This window comes from Podarcis muralis, chromosome 1 (genome assembly GCF_964188315.1).
Source record: "Podarcis muralis chromosome 1, rPodMur119.hap1.1, whole genome shotgun sequence".
Classification (NCBI taxonomy): domain Eukaryota; kingdom Metazoa; phylum Chordata; class Lepidosauria; order Squamata; family Lacertidae; genus Podarcis; species Podarcis muralis.
Window position 1 is genome coordinate 72,910,328 of NC_135655.1, and position 20,414 is coordinate 72,930,741.

At 41.0% G+C, this 20,414-nt stretch overlaps 1 protein-coding gene and 1 non-coding gene across 3 annotated transcripts in view; both read left to right on the plus strand.

Moving 5' to 3' along the window:
• Nucleotides 1-1,293: 1,293 nt before the first annotated feature.
• The window catches only part of NAP1L4 (nucleosome assembly protein 1 like 4), a 32,072-nt gene continuing 12,951 nt past the window's right edge, over nucleotides 1,294-20,414 (plus strand). For both annotated transcript variants that reach the window (XM_028733449.2, XM_028733440.2), the window contains exons 1-10: nucleotides 1,294-1,447; nucleotides 7,252-7,285; nucleotides 8,932-8,993; nucleotides 9,848-9,947; nucleotides 10,197-10,338; nucleotides 11,204-11,290; nucleotides 12,666-12,797; nucleotides 13,619-13,690; nucleotides 16,396-16,535; nucleotides 18,205-18,350. In XM_028733449.2, the coding sequence (XP_028589282.1) occupies nucleotides 7,272-7,285; nucleotides 8,932-8,993; nucleotides 9,848-9,947; nucleotides 10,197-10,338; nucleotides 11,204-11,290; nucleotides 12,666-12,797; nucleotides 13,619-13,690; nucleotides 16,396-16,535; nucleotides 18,205-18,350 (895 nt within the window). In that variant the 5' untranslated portion in view covers nucleotides 1,294-1,447; nucleotides 7,252-7,271. The remainder of the gene's footprint in view (nucleotides 1,448-7,251; nucleotides 7,286-8,931; nucleotides 8,994-9,847; nucleotides 9,948-10,196; nucleotides 10,339-11,203; nucleotides 11,291-12,665; nucleotides 12,798-13,618; nucleotides 13,691-16,395; nucleotides 16,536-18,204; nucleotides 18,351-20,414) is intronic.
• On the plus strand, nucleotides 11,496-11,623 carry LOC114585879 (small nucleolar RNA SNORA54). The gene has a single exon (XR_003704007.1). It is a non-coding gene; the product is annotated as a small nucleolar RNA SNORA54 (small nucleolar RNA).

A 20,414-nucleotide genomic window follows, 5' to 3' on the forward strand; every position in this document is an offset into this window, starting at 1 on the left:
ACCAATTTTCTGACTTGTTATAAGGCAGCTTCCTGTGCCTCTGTGAGGTGTGCACTGAAATAGCTGGATGCTCTGAGGGCATCTTGCCTTAAGGGTGCCCCTCTGCAATCTGGAGTGGGCACTGCATGGCAGGATAAACTTTCTGCCCCAAGGGGTTTTCTAACCCTTTCTCCTGCAGCAGCTGTCACCACAGCCCAATCCTATGTCAATTTCAATGGAGTGTAATTCTAAATCAGTATGTCTAGGACTAAAGTCACTGACGTTTAAAAACTGGAAGTATGGTAAATAGAAAATATATCATCCTGCTTTGCTTCCCATCCCTTTTGATACACAGATATGAGAAATTTGAAACTAGACATAATGGCACCCTCTGGAACTCATGGTAAAGTTGGCCTTGGGCCTATTTGCATGTGCATTCGTGATGCTCACCATCATGCGCATAGCAAGAAGCCCAATTTTGAATCTGTGAATTAACTACTTTTTACAAAGTTATTACACTTCACAGCGAGGATTACTGTGTTCCGTCTTACACGCCTGTGATGGATTTCTAAAACGCTGCATGTTCAGAGGGTAGGAAGTTGCGAATGCAATTTCTTGCCAGGATGTGAACACGTGATTCTGCACAAATGTGCAATACGTTTATTCTTTCCTTGAGGCTTTCTTGCATTATCCGTCACCATAGCACACAGTCCCTTTCAGACGGGAGTAGGGAACTGTTCCTGATATCCAGATCCCATAATCCCTGACTACGTATATGACATGAAGGCTGGAGCTGATGGGATCCAGCACAAGTGGAAGGGCCACTGGTTCCCACTAAATTACCTGCCAGTAAATTTACTTATGCGTCGAAGCACTGGCACAATACTCTCCCTTTCACTTTAAAACGCCCTCAGCCTTGAGGTGAGAGTCGACTAGCTCTAGCTTGGCGCCAGGCGCTCAGACGTTGTCCATCACAAACGTTGCCATGGCAAAACGCAAGCATTAAGTTAGTGCAGAGCCGACCGCCCCTTCCACCTCCCCACCCATTGTTTCCTTAAACAGCTCCTGCTCCTTTAAATGCCGCGGCGCGTTCCAGCGCCTCCCTCGCTCCACCGGACAAGCCCCGCCCACCCCACTCCTCTCGCCTCGCCCCCTTCCCCGCATCGCAGAACTCTCTCGCGCTTAGAGCGGTCCCGCGCACGCGCGGCGAGCGCGAGCTCTCCCACCTTCCCCGCGCTCTGATTGGCTCATCCTCTTTCTGCCGGAAAGTCAACATGTCCCGCGTGTGGAGCAGCGGCCGCCGCTAACCCTGGGCCAATCCGAACGGCTCTTACTGCGCGCGGCGCTGTCGCGTCGGCCAATGGGAGGCGGCCTTCTTTAGGGCGGCGCAGCCCCGAGTGAGTCGGAGTGAGAGGATCAGCCTGGGCGCTGCTATTGCGGGCGTGAGGAGACGCAAGGGCCGGGCTAGGTGAGTTGGGGATAGCGGGGGCTGGGCCGGGGCGAGGCGGGGCGCAGCGCGGAGCGGGCCTGTTGTGCTGCTGCTGCTGCTGCACACCCGGGCTGAAGGGCGGAGAGGAAGGCGAGCAGGCCCCGTTGTGCTGCCGAGGCCCGGCTGACGGGGGGAAACAGGCAGGGGAGCGGGTGGGGCAGTCCGGTCCCAGCACGGGCACCATTTTAAGGAGCGGCCTCGGCTCTGGGCGCGGCGGAGCGGCTATTAAGGCTCCGGGATGCGGCGCTTCCTCGCTCTGTGGCGGCGATTCCTCACACGGGTTGCCGCAGGCGGATGGGAGGAGAGGCGCTTTTTTCCCGCCGCCTCAGGGCGGACCCCGGGCTCATCCATACGCGCGCGTGTCGCTTCCTCTCTCTCCCGTACCTCTTCTCGGCCATGTGCTCTGCGATTTCTCTTCCAGTCCTGCTGTCTAAGCCACGCCGCTTTAAAAATGGGAAGGTGTGCCGTGGGAAACGGGGGCGGGAGTTGCGGTGCGGGGATGTCAGTTGGCGCCGTGTGTGCGCGCCTTATGAAAGGCTTGTCGTATAGATAGATACAGACACCGTGAAAAGCGCCCCCCCTTTTTTCTCCCGATGTAGGCCCTGCAGTATGTAACCTGGCAGGCCCTTGTTTTTCCTGCCAGCGCCCTCTAGTCTCTGCTCCTCTCTTCCTCCCAGCCTCCACCCCCTCCGCCGCTGTATAGAGAACACATAGTTTTGTTCCTGCCCGAGGGTTTCTGACTGCAAGTTCTGTAACGGAAGCCATAATTTTCCTTTGTGGTTTGGCATCGCTACTTGTAGCTCTTATTGCAGGGGCCGCACCATCTTCCAGGCTTAGAAAGATAATTGACTTGCACTTGATGCAAGTTTTGAAAGAGTCTGATAAATGCAAGACCTTGGGAACTCAAGTTTCATCATGCTGGACTGGTCAGTCAGCTCGGAGAAACTTTTAAATGTAACACTTAGCTGATCAAGATGTATTTCACACCAGTGGAAGTGGTTTCTGGGCACTACTGTGAAACTCAGTCAAGTTCTTAAAATAGGTGGCATTGTGGAAGATAATGTTCAGTAATGAATTGTGTACACAATAACACCATATGGGTTGAAATCTTCCTGTAGTAGAATCACAGCATGACTACTGTTTGTGTTCCTTAGCATACAGATTCTTTCCCCTGTTAGTTTGCAAACGTTTGCTCCTATTTACCATTGCTTCATCTTGATTCCTCCCATTTGAATACTCAGGGGATTGATAGGAGTTGAAGTCAACTGCAGCTGGATAGCCATGAGCTCCTATACAGTGGTGCCCCGCAAGACGAATGCCTTGCAAGACGAAAAACTCGCTAGGCGAAAGGGTTTTCCGTTTTTTGAGTCGTTCCGCAACACGAATTTCCCTATGGGCTTGCTTCGCAAGACGAAACGTCTTGCGAGTTTGTTTCCTTTTTCTTAAAGCCACTAAGCCGCTAATAGCCGTGCTTTGCAAGACGAAGAGACTCGCGGAACGGATTAATTTCGTCTTGCGAGGCACCACTGTACATTATAAGAATTAAATCCCACTTCATGACAGATGCTCTCCAATAAGTGTGCACAAGGCCCATTAAACATTTTGGATTTATATCTGAATAAACTTAAACAGCTATCTTAGATCTTAAACCAATTTGAGGGGTTTTGGGGTACAGTCAAGCAGTATATAGATGTTATGAAATAAAATATGGAGTCAGCCCATTTAGTTTGTTTTGCACATTTATTTCTAACTAATTGGCTGTAGCTCTTCAGGGTTTCAGATGGGATATTCCCAGCTCCACGTGGAAATGCTGATAGTTGAATTTGGGACCTTCTGGGTGCAAAGCAAATGTTCTACAACTGAACTGCAGTCCTCTGGTTCATATGAATAGTAATAATTAGTAGCTGTATGTATTCAGTGTATATCCTGCCCTTCCTCCCAGAGGAGCCCAGTCTACAAGACTACAAGACTTGATGAAACTGCAAATCTTGTAGTTTAATTGTGGTTGCATTAATTATAACAAATAATCCACTTTTGGAAGGCTCCCAAAATATAGACACTTACCAGCAGTTTTGTTTAAATATTTTCAACTGACAGTGTAGATGGTCTCTTAAAATGCTCTTGCTTCTTAGGTATAATTCTTTTCATATTTGACTGACTTTGAGAATTTGGTGTTAATACACTTTGTCACTTACATATTTCTTTAAACTACTTTGTGTAGTTTTAATGTTATTCCATGGATATTTTATTTATTGTATTTATTTTTTATTTTTTATTGCATTTTATGTCCCACCTTTTTGTCCACTGAGCTCAAGGGCCCTACATGGTTCTCCCCGCTCCTCAAATAATTCCCGCAACAACCCATTGAGCGGCAGTGACTAGCCCACGGTCACCCAGTGAGCTTCATGACGTAGTGAGGATTTGAACCCTAGTCTCATGGGTCCTAGTCTAACACTCTATAATCACTATAACACACTGGCTGTCAGTGTGGATAATGATGGGGGAAAGTCAAAGTAGAATTTAGCATTCCATCTATGAAACAATCTATTGCTGACTGAATTGGTCAAACTTTGTCTTATTACTTGATAGCAACTTCACGGAAGGTGCCTTTATTTTTAATTATGTCCCATATATTGACCATTCAGTAAACTTTAATTTAACTACCTTTGCAGGCTACATATCTTTAGAAGTTGCTTATAAGTTGTGATTATGGTTAAATATTCTGATGTTTCTCTTCTGGGCTTCAAAGTGGTACTTCTAATATTTTATATCTTTGAAGTAGGTATTTTGCTCTGTTACAGAGGTCATAACTACGTGTTGCACATGACACAGGACTGCTGCCAAAAATTGCAGCCCCATATCAAGTTCTTCTCTCCCCGCCACGCTTCATCCATATCCCATTTAATGCAGTCAATACATTGTCTGTGTCTCCTCCCCACCCTCCCAGCTAATGCCAATAACATGCAAGGCAGAAACTCAGAGTATTATATTGTCACAACATGGAATAAATTATCCTAAATGGGAAGACAGGGAGAACTTGAGAAAGATGACTCTTTCAGCAGCCTCATATTGGGTGTAAAGTATAGTTTTAGTATTGTTGCAGTAACTGTTGCTCCGATCACTCCTGCATGTTTAGCTGTTTTCTTAATCTTTCTGACCATAAGTCAGAAATACTTCATCTTAAATTTATGAAACAGTGAGCTGGCCCAGATTTGCGATGAATAGCCTTTTCCCAAATGAATGGGTCTTTCAGATTTTTGCTCTTACCTGCTTTTAAGTTTGTCATGTGATCTTGTGGGCAGAAGTAGGTAAGAATCTACAAAAGTAGGTAAGAATCTACAAGTAGTAATCTGGGTGATTTGCAGTAGATTTTTAAGAGTGTCTTTGTAAACAATAGCAACAACTTAAATCTGCACCATATCTATCATTGTAAAACTTTGCTAAAATGTAACCGAAATATATTTTGGAGAGTTTTGATATTGTGTATCAGAGGTGGAGAAACACTTTTCTCATGGGACATAGATTCACAGGAAAGAAACAAAAAAAGAGCCAGAGTCCAGGGTGTCTCCTCCCTCCAGGCTCCCTTCCCCTGCAGCACCACCAAGGCTTCAGCAGAATCACTTTTTAGCCAGTACACACTGTGCACATGAACTCTCTTAAAAGGGGTGGGTGGGTGTTATGCCACTGTCCAGCAGCAGCACCCAACCAGTTGCTTTCCTTGCAAGGCTTTCACTTGGGAAGGGCTGTTTTGTATGTCTCTCTCTCTCTCTCTCTCTCTCTCTGTAAAAAGATAATATTATTGCCTGACAATGAACAAGCAAGAGACAATAGTTTTCAATTTCTGCTGTAGAAAATTCAGCTGTGAGAAGAGGAAGCCTCCCTCCTTCCCTGTAGGCTCCTCACCATAGCTCAACAGAGCAGTGGACCTCTCTCCTGTAGACTGTCTTCCTACACTTGTCTTGAACAAGCTGGCAACAGCTCTGTGAGGCCTTTTTGGCTCCCCCTCTCTTATCTGACCAGCATCATGCCAGCCTGCCTTCTTTCTCTGAGCAAGACCACTGCAGCTCCATGTGGGCTTTTAGTTCCTTTACTTCTACTTCACTTGTCATGATTCCGAGTATTTTCCCTCTGGGGTAACTCCCTCCCCCAGCAAGGTGACAGTTGCACTGTATGTGCTTTCCAACCCTTTCCAACCCTTTCCTCCTTGCTCTGGCCTACATGCATCCTTTGCCAGAGCCATATATTGTGGCTACTGCAAAGATACTTGCCATAAGTTCTGATCCTTAGTGGTCCGTCCCCCCCACATTTTCAGGAAACACAAAATTTGGATGAAATTGCACACTGGTTTGTCTTAAATTCATAGTGGAGCAAAGGGAAGAGCATAAGTCTGATACTCATGCTTGTAATGCCAAAATATGGTTTGATGCTGACCTGCTACAATATGACATCCATGTCACTTAACTGTAGTCATATGGACAATTTTCTAAAACCACGCTCCAGAGTATATATGAGTATACTTTCTGGGTATATATGAATTGACCACCCACTTGTCAGTTCTGATGTCATGACATCTTCAGCTGATGAACAGTTCAATTCTGTCTACATGGAATTCTGCCAATGCATAACAGAATCCCTACCTGTCAGCTGCCATCACCGACCCAATAGGGCAGAGTTTTCCAAACTGTGTGTCGTCACACATTAGTGTGTTGGCTGCAGTGTATAGGTGTGTCATGCAAACACTCTTATAAGGGGTTAGTTTAACCTCTGGTTTGCTAATAAAACTGAATTACTGTGTCATGAAATGATGTGTGTCTGAAAAGTGTGCCACCAACATGAAAAGTTTGAAAAACTCTGCAATAGGGTGATGCCAGTTGATTGACAGATGGGTGTGGTTTTGGGGAGATAGCCTCTCAGCCCATGGCCTAGGCCATGACCCTCAAATGCATAACAATGACGATACTGCTTCCTTGCCTGGATGGAGGCATGTATTTGTATAGAAACCCTCAACTTCTCTGTAGTTGGAATGTATCCCTATCATACAAAGCAAGAGTTGCACCCATTATTTCACTCACTTTTGCTTCTGATCCTGCCCACAGGAGTAATTTCTTGAGTTTCTCTCTTCAACACTTGCAAATGATTCATATTTATTTTTTTATTTATTTACAAGAAAAAAAATTGGAGGGAGGAATGAAAAGCATGCTTAAGCACAAGTTCTTAAAGTTACATTTCTTAGAATGCAGTTAAGAGCAGCAACTCCTTGCAGATGTCAGTATAGAGATCTTTGATCTATATACATTACAAAAGTAATAGAGAATAGAGGGCAGCTCTACTATGTACAATGTGTTTATTCAAGCTCTCAGTTCATTTAAACTTTTTTCAAAAGTTGTGATTGGCTAAATAAGTTCTACCTCTCGTATTGCAAAAATGAAATACATGAACTATAATGTAGGGATTTTAGTTTGTGCTGGTGTTGTTTGGATGTTTGTTATTGAAGGGGAAAAACCATATATCTTACACATTCTAGGATTGACTTTTAGTCTGCTAAGCCCAATTCAATAGGCTTTCAGTGGAAAATAACAGAGAGAAATGTATTTCAACTTTTAAAAGCAAGTCCATTCCATAATACAAGATGGCTGAAACAATTTGTAAATGTGATTCAGAAGTGGTTTATGCTGTAAGTGGCTATTAGTAAAAATAATATGCAAAAATAATACTATTCCATGAAAGTTGCTTTGGAAACATATCAGCATACTTTTAAATTCTTTGTTTGTATTGTCTTACAGGTGGATAAAAGATCTTGCAGATGGCAGATAACAGGTAGGTTCTGAAAAGTCCTGAAAATTATGGGTCTTTAAGAATTAGTGGTGAACATTTTGCGCTTGTCTGATTGATGTGTGATCACTGACACATGCAATGTTCTCGGCACAACCACCATGCAAATGGGGAGTTGTCTGTACTTGAGAAAATATTTCACTGGACTTAATAAAACATATTTTCTACACAGATTTTCTTTGGTTAAGACGTAGCCCGTCTAATGAGTCAGGAGATGATGACCATTTATTAAGTTTATATCCTGCCTTTCTTCCCAAAGGAGCACTGCAAACGACAAAACAGGAAAACAACACAATTGAAAAGCATTAAACATTTCTGAAAATATATAATGGAAAATGTTTGTGCTTTTTTTTCTTCCAATCTGTGTGAAATTGGTAGGTCTGTTTAGCCCCATTACTGGGTGATGTTGTGTCAAGGAGTGATGGTCAGTTTATGGTGCATTGTACATTCTTGAGACCCTTAAAACATAGAACTTGTGGATCGTCCCTAAGTTGTTTTTTTTGTTCTTAGTTACCCATGAGAAGCTTACTGAGAATTTTTAGAACCTGTGCTTCAAATTGTGTACTAGCGTTATAGCCAAACTACTATTCACAAAGCAAGAGAGGAAGAATAGGTCCTGAAACAGTAGTGGTCCAACTTCTTGGCAGGTGTATAAAAATCCAACTGAGAATATAAGAGTGCAACTCCAGGGTACAGTACAGTTAAATATGCAGTTCCTCATGTTTTATGATGTGTTTCCTTCTGGTCTTAATTAGAAATGTGAAGGCCGGTGGGAAGGGGTGTGGCTTTGAGCTATGGAATGGAATGCAGTCCTGCACTGGAGTGGCAGGCGGAGCTCATTCTGTCTTAGGTAGGCACACTAGGTTTTGTTGCTCCTGCCCTGGCATGCCACAAACTCCTGATTTGTCTGTCTCTTTTGGCATCCATACTATGTGCCATAGGGGCCAACTCCTAAGGACCAAGATCCCTTCAGCCCCCTCAGTAAAATATTTGAGGGGCATTGCTGTTCAAATGATGTATGTGAGCCACATCCAGTTTTAGAAACTTTGATATATAAGCTAGGTGTCAAATAGCTCCTTAAACCAGGGTTACAGTTTAATTTTCTCCAATTTCTTTTTCAAGTTGGAAATTTAGAAATAGTGATTCCTAACCAATGAAATTCTCCTGGCAAGCTGTTTGGAAATATGTGTCATAAGAATCTTTCCACACACACCTAGAATGCAGTATAATTCACCTAACAGCATCTTTAGCCTTTATCCTGTGTACAATCTTGGCAAAAGTAATGGAAAACTGAAAATCTGATTTATTTTTAAGTGCCTATTGTACAAGTTCATTTGAGTGTCAAAACTGCCAACAATAAATTGATATCTTTACTAATTTTTAAAATACCAGTTTACATTGGGTTGGATCCGGAACTTGTCCTGTCATGAATAGAAGGGCAGCCCTTTGGAACAATGGACTACAGAAGAAAGGAGGAATCATTCAAAGTTCTGCTTTTTAGTCCTTCTCCCAACCACTCAGTGTGAGTGGCATTCCAGTGAGCATTACCCTGGATCTGCCCCATTTACCAAAGCTTACTTGAATTAAGTTATATTATATTATGCAAATATCTCTCAAATATGTTTTTGCAGTAAAACAGAAGATGCTGCCTCAGATTCTGTGGAAGCTGCTAAAGGTACCGGTGATAAAAAAGGTAACTGATTAAAATACTGTGTTTCAAAAGTATGTTAAAATGCAGAATGAGTGTGTGGTTAGGGTTTCCAGAGATTGTTTTTATCCCTTTAAAAGCTCTGAAGGTGTGAGAAATTATGCTGCTGCTGTGCATCCTATCCTGGTTTTTGTGTATAGCTCCTTCCTGCACCTCTTCCTGATTGGGTAAAAGTTATGTTTGCTATAGCAATGTAGAAGGTAGAGGGAAGGGTTAGTGGACAGAGATGGCAGAGCAGCATAAGCTGTGACCACTGTCTTAAAGGGTATGCCAAGAACTTCCGTGTGCCTTCTGTTATGTTGCATATACATCAAAGGTCTAAATCAGAAGTTTCTTGAAGACTGCTCGCCAGGTTTGCACATTTTCTTTGGAGTTCATATCTTTTCAGGAACTGAGATAATATCTTCATATTTGGGCAACTAGTTGATGCTGGGTATGAATAGGGATGGTTCTTTAATCCTGGCCCCAGAATAAGAAATCTGTTTTGATTACATGTTCTGTTTTGTGCACTGGGCCTTCAGGGATAGAATTGCTTAAAATTCCAAAGAAATGCAGCTTAAGTTGCTGGGGACAATAAGGGAACTTGAATGAATGGATAGCTTTTGACCTGTACTTTGTACCTCTGAAGAACTTTTCTTCAATGTCATCTTATTTTCATCATCCACAGCTTTTGTAATTTGAACGTCTTATATTTCCAGATAGATTCATTGTTCCTTTGGGAGCACAATACCCCATCTAAGAATTCCCTGCTTTGAATTTTATGTGGAAATGATGCCAAAATAAATGCCTAATAAAATTATAAAGTTATAGTGAGATTTGTTTAAACTCTTCTTTTACAGAAAAGTTAGCAGACCAGGTAATGCAGAATCCACAAGTCTTGGCAGCTTTACAGGATCGACTTGATAATGCACCTCACACTCCTTCCAGCTACATTGAAACGTAAGAATGAGAAACACCACTTGCCACAAGTAAAAGATTCACAAGTCCAAAAATGCACTTGCTACTATTAGGTACATATGTTAATTTGATGTAGCAAGCTCGGCCTGAGGTTAATGAAAGCCTCCAGCCTCGGAGAGGGACAGGAAATTTCTCTGAATTCTGGAGATACTTGGAAAGTAGTGAAAATCTTATTAGGTGGAAGAAGCTAGGTGCTGCTGCTATGTAAATTCTAAATAATTTTGTTTCTAGCTTACCAAAAGCAGTAAAAAGAAGAATTGATGCCTTGAAACAGCTTCAGGTGAAATGTGCCCATATAGAAGCTAAATTTTATGAAGAAGTTCATGATTTAGAGCGAAAATATGCAGCCCTGTACCAGCCTCTCTTTGATAAGGTAAGGCATGTAAATTTCCTTGCAGTCTTAACTAATATTAGTGGAACTATGCTTCATCTTCCTGTAATTGTAACAACAACTATCATTGTGAGGGGCCTAAAACTGAGTTGTTCTTTGCACTGTGTGGTTGCTATTTTATTTCTGTCAACTATCTCATGAGAACTTGCATATAGCTATCCGAAGTGTTCTCAAAGCCTGACTACTTAGGTATGTGTTTAGCATGTGTTGACAAAAGGGAGGTGAGAACAATAGGCAGAGTGGTTCCTCTAAGACAGCTGCTAGATATATAAAACTAATGTTCCTGCTGTTAGTAGCCTTTACCTAAAGCAATAACTATATTAGGCCTTTCCTGTTAAGTCTTAATTCTATAATTGATTATTTTGGCATTTAGAATACTGGTATTCTTTTATGGTATAGTTATTCAGGATTCCTCTGATCCTGGTCAATTTCATGTTTGAACTGTTCAGCAGCTACACAGCTGTAATCTGCACTTCATTTTCTCTTTTTAGGCATTATAGTGTATTTAGTTTTTGTTCAGCTAAAGTAACTTTTCTTTTCTTTTTACTTTAATTTACAACGTTCAAAGGATATTTGTTGCCCTGTACCTTGGTTAGAGTATCTAAAATACCAGAAACCTAAGTCACTCTCAGATATTGTTTGATGATAAAGTCATTTGGGTGTTAGATTTAAAAAAATGAAGCGTATTCCTAATACTTCTGAGATAGTAGTTTATACAGTTCCTTAACTCATTTGAGCAGATACTGGGAACCACCATTGTTGATCCATTTTCCACAGCACTCTTAAGTGCTCTTGGATAACCTTAGTATGTTCTAACTTGTCTACAATTTTTATACTAATTACGCAGAGAAGGGATTTTATCACTGGTGGTGCTGAACCCACAGAGGCAGAAGCAGAATGGCACAGTGAAAATGAGGAGGAAGAAAAACTTGCCGTAAGTAGAATTTGCTTCTGAACACAATTACTAAAATAATTTAAGCTGTGATGTGTAATATTCCTAGTAAACTTCAGACAACCTAATGAAGTGATCTAATTAAAATAATACCTGTCCTAGCAGAGCACATCATGAGCTTGAGTTACTAAGATATTTAGCTGCATGCCTAATGAAATTGGCCAGGAAACTGCTTTGATCTAGTCATTTGCACTGTTCGTAACCTGTTGACAGCCTCTTCTGCTAATGGGTTCCATTCCAGTGCTACAGTAACACCCAGGATGAGAAAAAGCAGGCATTTTTTGCATGTCTGTTATCTCCGTTTTGGGGACACATCATTATTGATCTATTTTATTTTTGTCTTTCCTACCTGCTTTTCAGCAGAAGGTTCAGGATGGGTTACAGCAACTCAAAAGCAATAGTTTTATTCAACACATTTTAAGGAAACAAAAATATAGGGTACTTGATGCACCTGTGTTGTAAGGGAGCTTCACATTCTTAGGGTCATCACTGAGAAGGCCCTCTCACAAGCTACTGCTGCCAGAACCTGTGAGATTGGTGGACCCGCGAGAGGGCCTCCTCCAGTGATCGTAATCTCTGAACTGCTCTAAAAGGGAAATATTCCCCTATTTTTTATTACTGTGTCTGCATGCCTCCTGAAATTCTCCCAGTTGAGTTACAAAGTATAAAAGGGTTCAGGTTTGGAAACATTAGTGCTTTATTACTGTATAGTGGGTAGGGGGCATTCTGGAGAGTAAGAAAATGAAAATGTGTCCTTGTTAAACTATTTTTAGATGCTGTTTTTGTTTTTTTAAATTAGAGACTAATTTACTTTTGCATACCCTGGAACTCTCCAGAATATGGAGAAACCATTGCCTCATTTTTTTAGGGAAAGTGTGGTGGGGGTGGGGTGTCATTTTGTTTCCATACTGATAGGCGCAAAACCACCCAAGGTTATATTTTTCCCCATCATAGCATTTAACAAATAATAATAAACAAGATACACAGTCACAGTACATACATTTCAATGGTATATATTGAGAAGTTATACAAATTTACTTAAATCAGCTCAGAATCCATAAATTACCATGTGTCAATGAGATATAATGTATGACCCAAGCTGTTTACTTGTGTAATAAAGCAATACCAATCTGTGTTAAAATTGCTATTTTTGCCTTTTATAGCCCTTAGCCTCACAACCACCCAAGTTTTGTTTTAGATGCAAATACTTTTTATAATGACAATGTTTCTGCATTAAGAACATTAAAAGAACACCTAGGAAATGGGGTATTTGCATTTTACAAACAACTTTGAATATATTTGTTGACTAGCTTCTGGTCAAAACCTTTAAAGAAGTTTCTTTCTTTTCTGTTATTAGGGAGATGTGAAAAATAAAGTAGTAATAGAAGAAAAAGAAGCAGGAGCAGCTGAAGAGACAAATCCCAAAGGAATCCCAGATTTTTGGTTCACAATATTTAGAAATGTAGATATGCTGAGTGAATTAGTACAGGTAATGCCTATAAAAAGGCTGTTTGTTAATTAGTGTTTTTACATGTCATGCTCTCTCAATTCAAATACCAAACTGATAACGACAAATGCGAACAGGAAAGGGATCTGTGACAGATTTGCCTGGAAATAAGTATTAATGAACATGTGATGTTCTGGTTCACTCATCACATTAAAAGAGTATTGCTCATGCTGCTCAGAAGTCCTCACTTCACTTGTCTCCCACTTCTCGCTGCAACAGACCATAAGCTTTGACTTGAACTGTTGTCCAAACCTGCTTTCATGGGTTTGGACTACAAAACAAGTCTAGGCTTGTTCCAGCATGTCAAGAGTCAGGAAGCAGCAAAACGGGGCAGCCTGCATCAGCACATGTATGTGTGAGCCAGGCCACTGTCATGCTGTTTGTTAGAATTTTGCTGGGCTTTTCTAATTACTTTACAACTTGCACATTTCAGTAAGCTACTTCTGTCCCTGTTTTGGCCTTTTCTTGATTTACCTTCTCCTTACTTGCTGTCTCGTTGTTGTCCAAAAATCGGGATCTCTCATCTCTCCTTCTCTTAAATTAGTGCACACCTAATCACATATCCCTCTTGACCTTCTGAGATACATTTATTATTGAGTCAACTGTATTGGGAGTCGGGGGGGGGTTAGTGTGTTAGTTAATATATAGAGTTGACTGAAGTACTAACTGAGGCAGAAACAGTTTACTTGAAATTGAAGATGGTATCTAAGTAAACTTGAGAACTTGCATTGGAGGCATTTGGCTCTTTATGAGATGCCAGCCATTTCTTTCATCTTAATCATAGCTTTACCATTTTTGTTTAGGAATATGACGAGCCAATTTTGAAGCACCTGCAGGATATCAAAGTAAAATTTTCTGAGCCAGGACAGCCTATGGTTAGTATGATTTAACTTCTAAGAATTTAATATGATTTAACTTGTGAGGGGCATGGTATCCATTAATAGTTTGAGTGTGGAGGATTTCCATTTTTATCTTATTGTATCAAGTTTAACCTTAGAAGATGAACTCAGCTGTATATCCCACTGGGGACTTCTTTATTAGATCAGGCATTTAAAACTACAGTTATAATAGCACCACCTACTGACAATTAATGAAACAATGTTTTAAAATAATATGAGCTTGTACTTGAATTAGGTCTTTTATTAATCCTTATTGAAGCATGTTTCTTATATTGATATAAACTAAAACTAAAACTTTACCAGCAAAGAAATAAAATAAACAAAAATGGAGCAGGGAAGGAAAATAGGAAGAGATGTTGGTCAGTGTTCATAGGTTTTGCTCATTTTCAATCTATGGGAGTATCATAAGCAAAATAACTGAACTCGGCAAGGGATAGAGTTCAGTATAGGTTTGGTAATCATTTATGTAAACTTAAGATGTGTCGCTAATTCATGTATGGTGAGCGAGTATAGGTTTCTTCTGCCATTGGTGGGTTGTTGGGACTGTATTTTAGTTTTCCTTTGTTGCGAAATGTTACATGCAACAACCAACAAAGTGAAACTAATCCATTTCTGCTGTCCTGGGGAAAGGTTCCAAAAAATAGGAGGATCCTTTTGTTCTGCTTCAAGGAACAAGTTGATACAGTGACTCAAGAATTGAAAAACTAGACAGAACCACTTAATATGTGTTAAGAAGTCTTCTGTATCATTGCTTCACCATCAAGGAAGATATTCTTAACATATTTGAACTAGTTTTAAACAACCTCCACAGAGCAAGGGAAGATGCAGATCTTTCCTAGTACCTCATTTAGAATGTTAATGGCATTAATTAGAGAATTAGGTTCTCTGGGAGATGTTTCTGTTGGGCTGCATGCAGTGAAAGTAGCTAAATATATATATTGCTTAGTGGGTCACTTCAGAGAAACTATTCAGTAGTCCACTGCTCTTAGTGAAAAGTTTTGCCCAGTAAATAGAGTTTTATACTGTATTGATCTAATAGAAGCACTCGGAGGAAGTTGTGCTCAGTAGCATTACATGGCTTCACCTTCAGAGAGTTGACCCCACATTATTAACAACCTCGGCTTTGATTTGCCTTGGAAAAGTTTTAAGTTGGTTACACTGCTCAGTCTTCTGCTAGTATCTTACATGCTGGGTTTGCATTTTACTTCTATTTATATGTTAAAGGATTAGAATTACCTTTTAAAGAGGGTGGGAGAAGCTTTTATCTGCTCTCTAGTGAGAACTAGCTCTAGTAATATAAACAGAAATCAGTGGCTGGAATAACTGTTCATATGGCATCCTGTTGTTCCTGGAAGTACTCCAAGCTCTTGACTTCACTTGGCACATAAGAGCAGTTTGCCATTAGAAAACTAAGCAATATGTGAGAGTTCTGTTAGAACATATTTAAGCTTCTGTTCTTTGAATGCACTGTAGTGAAGCTTTTATCCATATTGTGGTTACTTAAGTAAAGTTTTAATTCTCTCCTGGTTTTCAGACCTGAAATAAGATAATTGATTTTGGATTATTTTTCACCAAAGGTTTTACAGTTTCGTGCTTTTCTTGAACAAGTTAGCACTTAACTGCTCCTTGTGAATGAGCACCTGCACAGCAAACTGCCTCTGGCTCATGTGGGGGTGTTTGCCCTCCATTTTTCTTGTAGCTTGGAAATGTTAGCTGATTATTATGACAGTGGCAAGAAGGTGGAATAGGTAGCAACAGTACAAGTGAGTGGGGGAAATGCCTGGTGACTAGTTCTGAATTATTTCTTCAGTTGAGCAATATATAATCAAATAATTCATGTGATGATGTTCTCAAATGCTTTGACACATTCTCTAAACCTTTTTTTTTGGGGGGGGGGGGGAATCTGATACTCTGCTATTCTTACCTGCCCTGCCATTGTTGCTGACAATAGATAACACTTGTGCTTTTAGATATGAACGTAGGATGTTTTTGTCATTGTCCCCCAACCAACGTTAAGGGTTGTATCCAATTGGTGTTCCTCCACTGACTGAAGCCTGAGTGAGCAATGTGACCTTTGGCAATTTCCCATATCCTATCCCCCCTTCCCCCCAAAAAAACCTGGAGTCAGGGGAATTGTTAAAGATGGCATTAATCCCTATTCCACTCACAGAAGGCTCTTTGGTCCAGCAGAGGCTTTTATCAGCTGAGGGACATCAGTTGGATACAGCTTTAAATGTTTGTATTCAACTGTCATGGTTTGAGCTGCCACTATGCTGGTGCTTGTTTGCCCTGTATGTGTGCATATCTTCTTGTGAATTAAGTGTGCACTGTATTAAGATTAGCCTTTAAGCTTTGTTTGAAAAGCAAATAAATAAATAAATAAAAAAGCAGAACTTTGTACATAAGGTTGAAGTACTGTGAATAGCTGTAATACAAAACCTGTCAAGAAAACATAGCACACTAATTGTTCCAAATTATTTATTGTGTGTGTTTATCTTATTCATGTTTTATTACATTTTAATAGAACAGTGTAAAATGAGACTGTTACAATGTAGGATCTGAACTTTTATTTTTGCAAAGGGTGCATTGCCAATACAAATATTGTTTACTAATAACACTTTATCACCTTCTGTCTGCCAAAAATAGTTGAGAGCTTTACAACAAAAATGGATCTCTTTTAGTCTTTCACATTAGAGTTCTACTTCGAGCCCAATGACTATTTTACTAATTCGATTCTGACAAAAACCTACAAGATGAAGTCGGAGCCAGATAAGACGGATCCCTTTTCATTTGAAGGCCCTGAAATTGTTGACTGTGAGGGGTAAGAATATATTCTTAAACATTTTTGAGCTTCTAGTCTGAAGTTTAAGGTACCATTATAACTATATGTGGTCAAAATATAAAATCACTCTGAAAGCACTTCTGGTGTTATGAATGAATGTAGTATACTGGATCAGCAATCACAGAACTATTGCCAGTAGTACAAGTGAAAAGGATCGGAGGGTCTTAGAGGACCACAAGCTTAACATGAGTCAACAATGTGATGCAGCAGCAAAAACAAGCTGTTTTTCTGCCTTGGTCAGACCACACCTGGAGTCCTGTGTCCAGTTCTGGACCCCACAGTTTAAGATGGATGTTAACAAGCTGGAATACGTGCAGAGGAGGGTGGTCAGGGTGATAAAGGGCCTAGAAACTAAGCCTTACGAGGGACTGTTGAGGGAACTGAGTATATTTAGCCCGGTAAAGAGGATACTGAGAAGAGATGGGATAGCTATTATCTTCAAATATCTAAAGAGCTGTCACATGGAGATGGAGTAAGCTTGTTTTCTCCTGCTCCATAGGCTAGCACTCAAACCAATGGATTTAAGTTAAAAGAAAGGCCGGGATGGATTTACAGCTGTGTGAGTGGTTCACATGGACTGGATGCTGAACCAAGGGGTCACCTTCTCAAAGGGAGGTGCCAGGTTTTGGGAAGTAGGTGCGAGGTTCTGACTAGGTCCTAGGGCCCTTCCTCCTCCTTTCCTCTTTCCAAAGTCCCATAAGCGCCTGTCCAGCTTTGAGATGGAGATAGCAGGGCTCTAGGACCATGCCAGAGCCTCATGCCTCCCTGCCAAAGCCCTGTGCCTCTCTTACCTGACTTTGAGAATGCAGTGCGAGGGCTGGGGGGGGGGGGTGTCATGTTTTGGCCTTGCATAGGGGGCCATAGTACCCAAGTCCGCCACTGAGAAAAGAGATTCCGACTAAACATTGGAAAGAACATTCTTGACACTAAGAGCTGTTCAACAGTGGAACGGACTCTCTCGGGAGCTGGTGGACTCTTGTTCCTTGGAGAGTTTAAGCAGAGGTTGGATGGCCATTAGTCATATATCTCATAGTTGAGATTTCTGCATCACAGGAGGTTGGACTAGATGACCCATGGAGTACCTTTCAACTCTTTGATTCTATGGCTCTTTGATTAAAGTATTAAATTAAACCTGGATCCATGGTTGTCTTAGATGAGCAGAAAGGCATTTCTCCCCTCACTCCAGTGTCCATGTTGGTAGGGGGGGGGGGACCAGGAAAACCCTATTGTGGGGAACAGACTTCCCCTCATCTGTCTCTGGATCCACCCAGCTAGCTTTAATTTTGGGGACTCTGACCATTCTTAAAAAACCATCAATTACTAGAGTTTACAAGCAGGACACAATGCAGTGAAAAATCACAATTCCACCTGCCATATCCTCTTGTTCTAGTTGCAGACTTTAGGGAAAGGGGATGAAAGGTGCAGGGAGGTCACTTTCCCACAAGCAGAACTTTAGGAGCTATTGCACTCAGATAGGTTTATGTATTGGAATATTATGTCACACAATGTAGACTAACTCAAGCAGCAGTGCTAAAGAAAACTGCCATTATTCTTACAGGACTTGACCACTGGCTTGAAAAGCTACCAGGTGTTCAATGTGACACTCTCCTTTTTAAATGTCACTGACATATAAATTCTTCATCTCCAGATGTACTATTGACTGGAAGAAAGGAAAAAATGTTACAGTTAAAACAATAAAGAAGAAACAAAAACACAAGGGCCGAGGCACAGTTAGAACAATTACTAAACAAGTACCCAATGACTCATTTTTTAACTTCTTCAGTCCAATAAAAGGTAAGTTTGGTTAAATTTCATCTGTTCCTATTTAGGAATACTCATATTTATTTTAGCTAGCTATTTCCATATAACAAGCATGGAGCAAATAAACAAAGAATAGCAGTCTGTTAAGGCTGTTATTAGTTTTGTAAAAACTTTAGTATCAGGAGCCTGAGTATGTTCTAAGACAGTTTGTGGACCCCTTTAAAAGTGGGGTCCTGCAACAAAATGTGCCCCCTCTGTGTCCCCCAGCTCTAGCCAGCCTCTAGCAGGAGCTCTGTAGGTTTCATAGAGGGTGCCATTTCTCTTTTTTTATATGAAAGCTGAATCAAAATGGCTTTTGCCATTAAGATACCACACATGATGCTTTTTGAACACTTATTTGCAAGAGGTTTTTCTGGGAGTGGCGGGGTTATCCGTACAGTTGGTGATCAACACTTTGAAAAGTAATTTGAAAATCCTCCCTTACCTACCTTTCATAGGTTGGCTTTTTTAAACAAGAAATTAGGCTCTTGACTCCTCATAGAGGAGATGAAGATAAAGGGGTTCTCTTCCTGCCTCAGTCTCTTCCAGTTACAGTCGTACCTTGGCTCCCGAACGCCTTGGGAGTCGAACGTTCCAGCTTCCGAATGATCAAAAACTGGAGTGAGTGTTCCAGTTTTTGAACTTTTTTCCACTATTGTTACTGGTCTACCTGCACAGTCGGGAACCAATCGGAAGCCACTCCTTGGTTTCCAAGTGTTTCAGAAGTCAAATGGACTTCTGGAACAGATTCTGTTCAACTTATGAGGTACGGCTGTACTTTGAATCAGGTATGCAGGGAAGGAGTTAACCAGGTATTGCATACTCAGCTTACTTTCTTGATAGGCAGTGATCTTTAAAGGAAAAAAAGGCCTTTAGTCGGTGAAACTTTTTGTAGTTAACTGATGGCCAAGATGTTAGATGTCATTAGTAGGGATCCGAAACCTTCCTGCTGTCACTCATAAATCAGCAAGATACATCTAAAATAGTTTAGGCTTCCAGCACATCTTATCTTGAAACATGTTACACACCACAAATTCAGCTACAATTATGAGCTGCCTTATTTTAGCTGCCTGAAAAAGGTATAAAGTTGTTAAAAACTAAATATTGCATACCTGTTCCAGTTTTTACCACATGAGGGCTGTAGAGTTCTAAATCCAAATAACTGCATGGAAGATTAAAATTGATTTAATAGCCTGTGGTGATTAGGCTGCAGAGCTGACAACAGGGCATTCTGTGACTTGGAAAAAAGCAATTATTATGTATCAGGATAGCATTGCTCATAATGGCTTCAAGGAGATCTTACAGGTTTCTTTCTTGCTAGGAGAGCCCATCTTTCTTTAGCAAACAAAAACTGAAATATATTAACTTTTGCACTCCTCTTGTCTTGACAACCCGTGTGTCAGTGTTCAGTTTTTAAAAACCAAACCACAACATGATGCCAACTTTTTCTTGCATATGCTGCTCATCAAAAGATTAAAATGATCTCTTTCTTTGCATATCACAAGGTTCTGATTAGAAGGCTTGTCCATCCGTTCTGTGGGTGGGCATAGAGAGAAAGCCAATTGTAAATTTAAAAAGGAGTTTCTGGCTAGTTCAGCTGAAATTCTCTTTTCAGAATGTTCTAAATTCTGGAATGCTCATGCATGCTTTGGGCAGGAAATAAGGATGGAGCTTCATGAGGCCCTGTCTTTTTCAGAGCTTGTTTTGCTATTGATGTCCCTTGAACCTCCAAACTGCTCTTTGAATCACCATGTTCAGAAGCAACATTTTGAAGGGCAAAGTGGAAGGTAGCACTCAAGTGGTGGCTTTTTCTCTCTTGAAGCAGGAGATTGGTAACTCTGCAGAGCATGGTGCTCTCCAGATGTTTTGGGCTACAAGTCACGTCCGTCCTGGTCAAACATGGCCAAGAGTCAGGGATGGTGGCAGCTGCAGTTCAACACCATCTAGAGGGCATCATGCTATCTTTCCTAATGCAGCAGCGGGCATAAGAGCCAGTAGAATCATACTACCGTCTCATTTAGCCTTTCTCAATCTCAGCTCCCCAGATATTGTTGGACT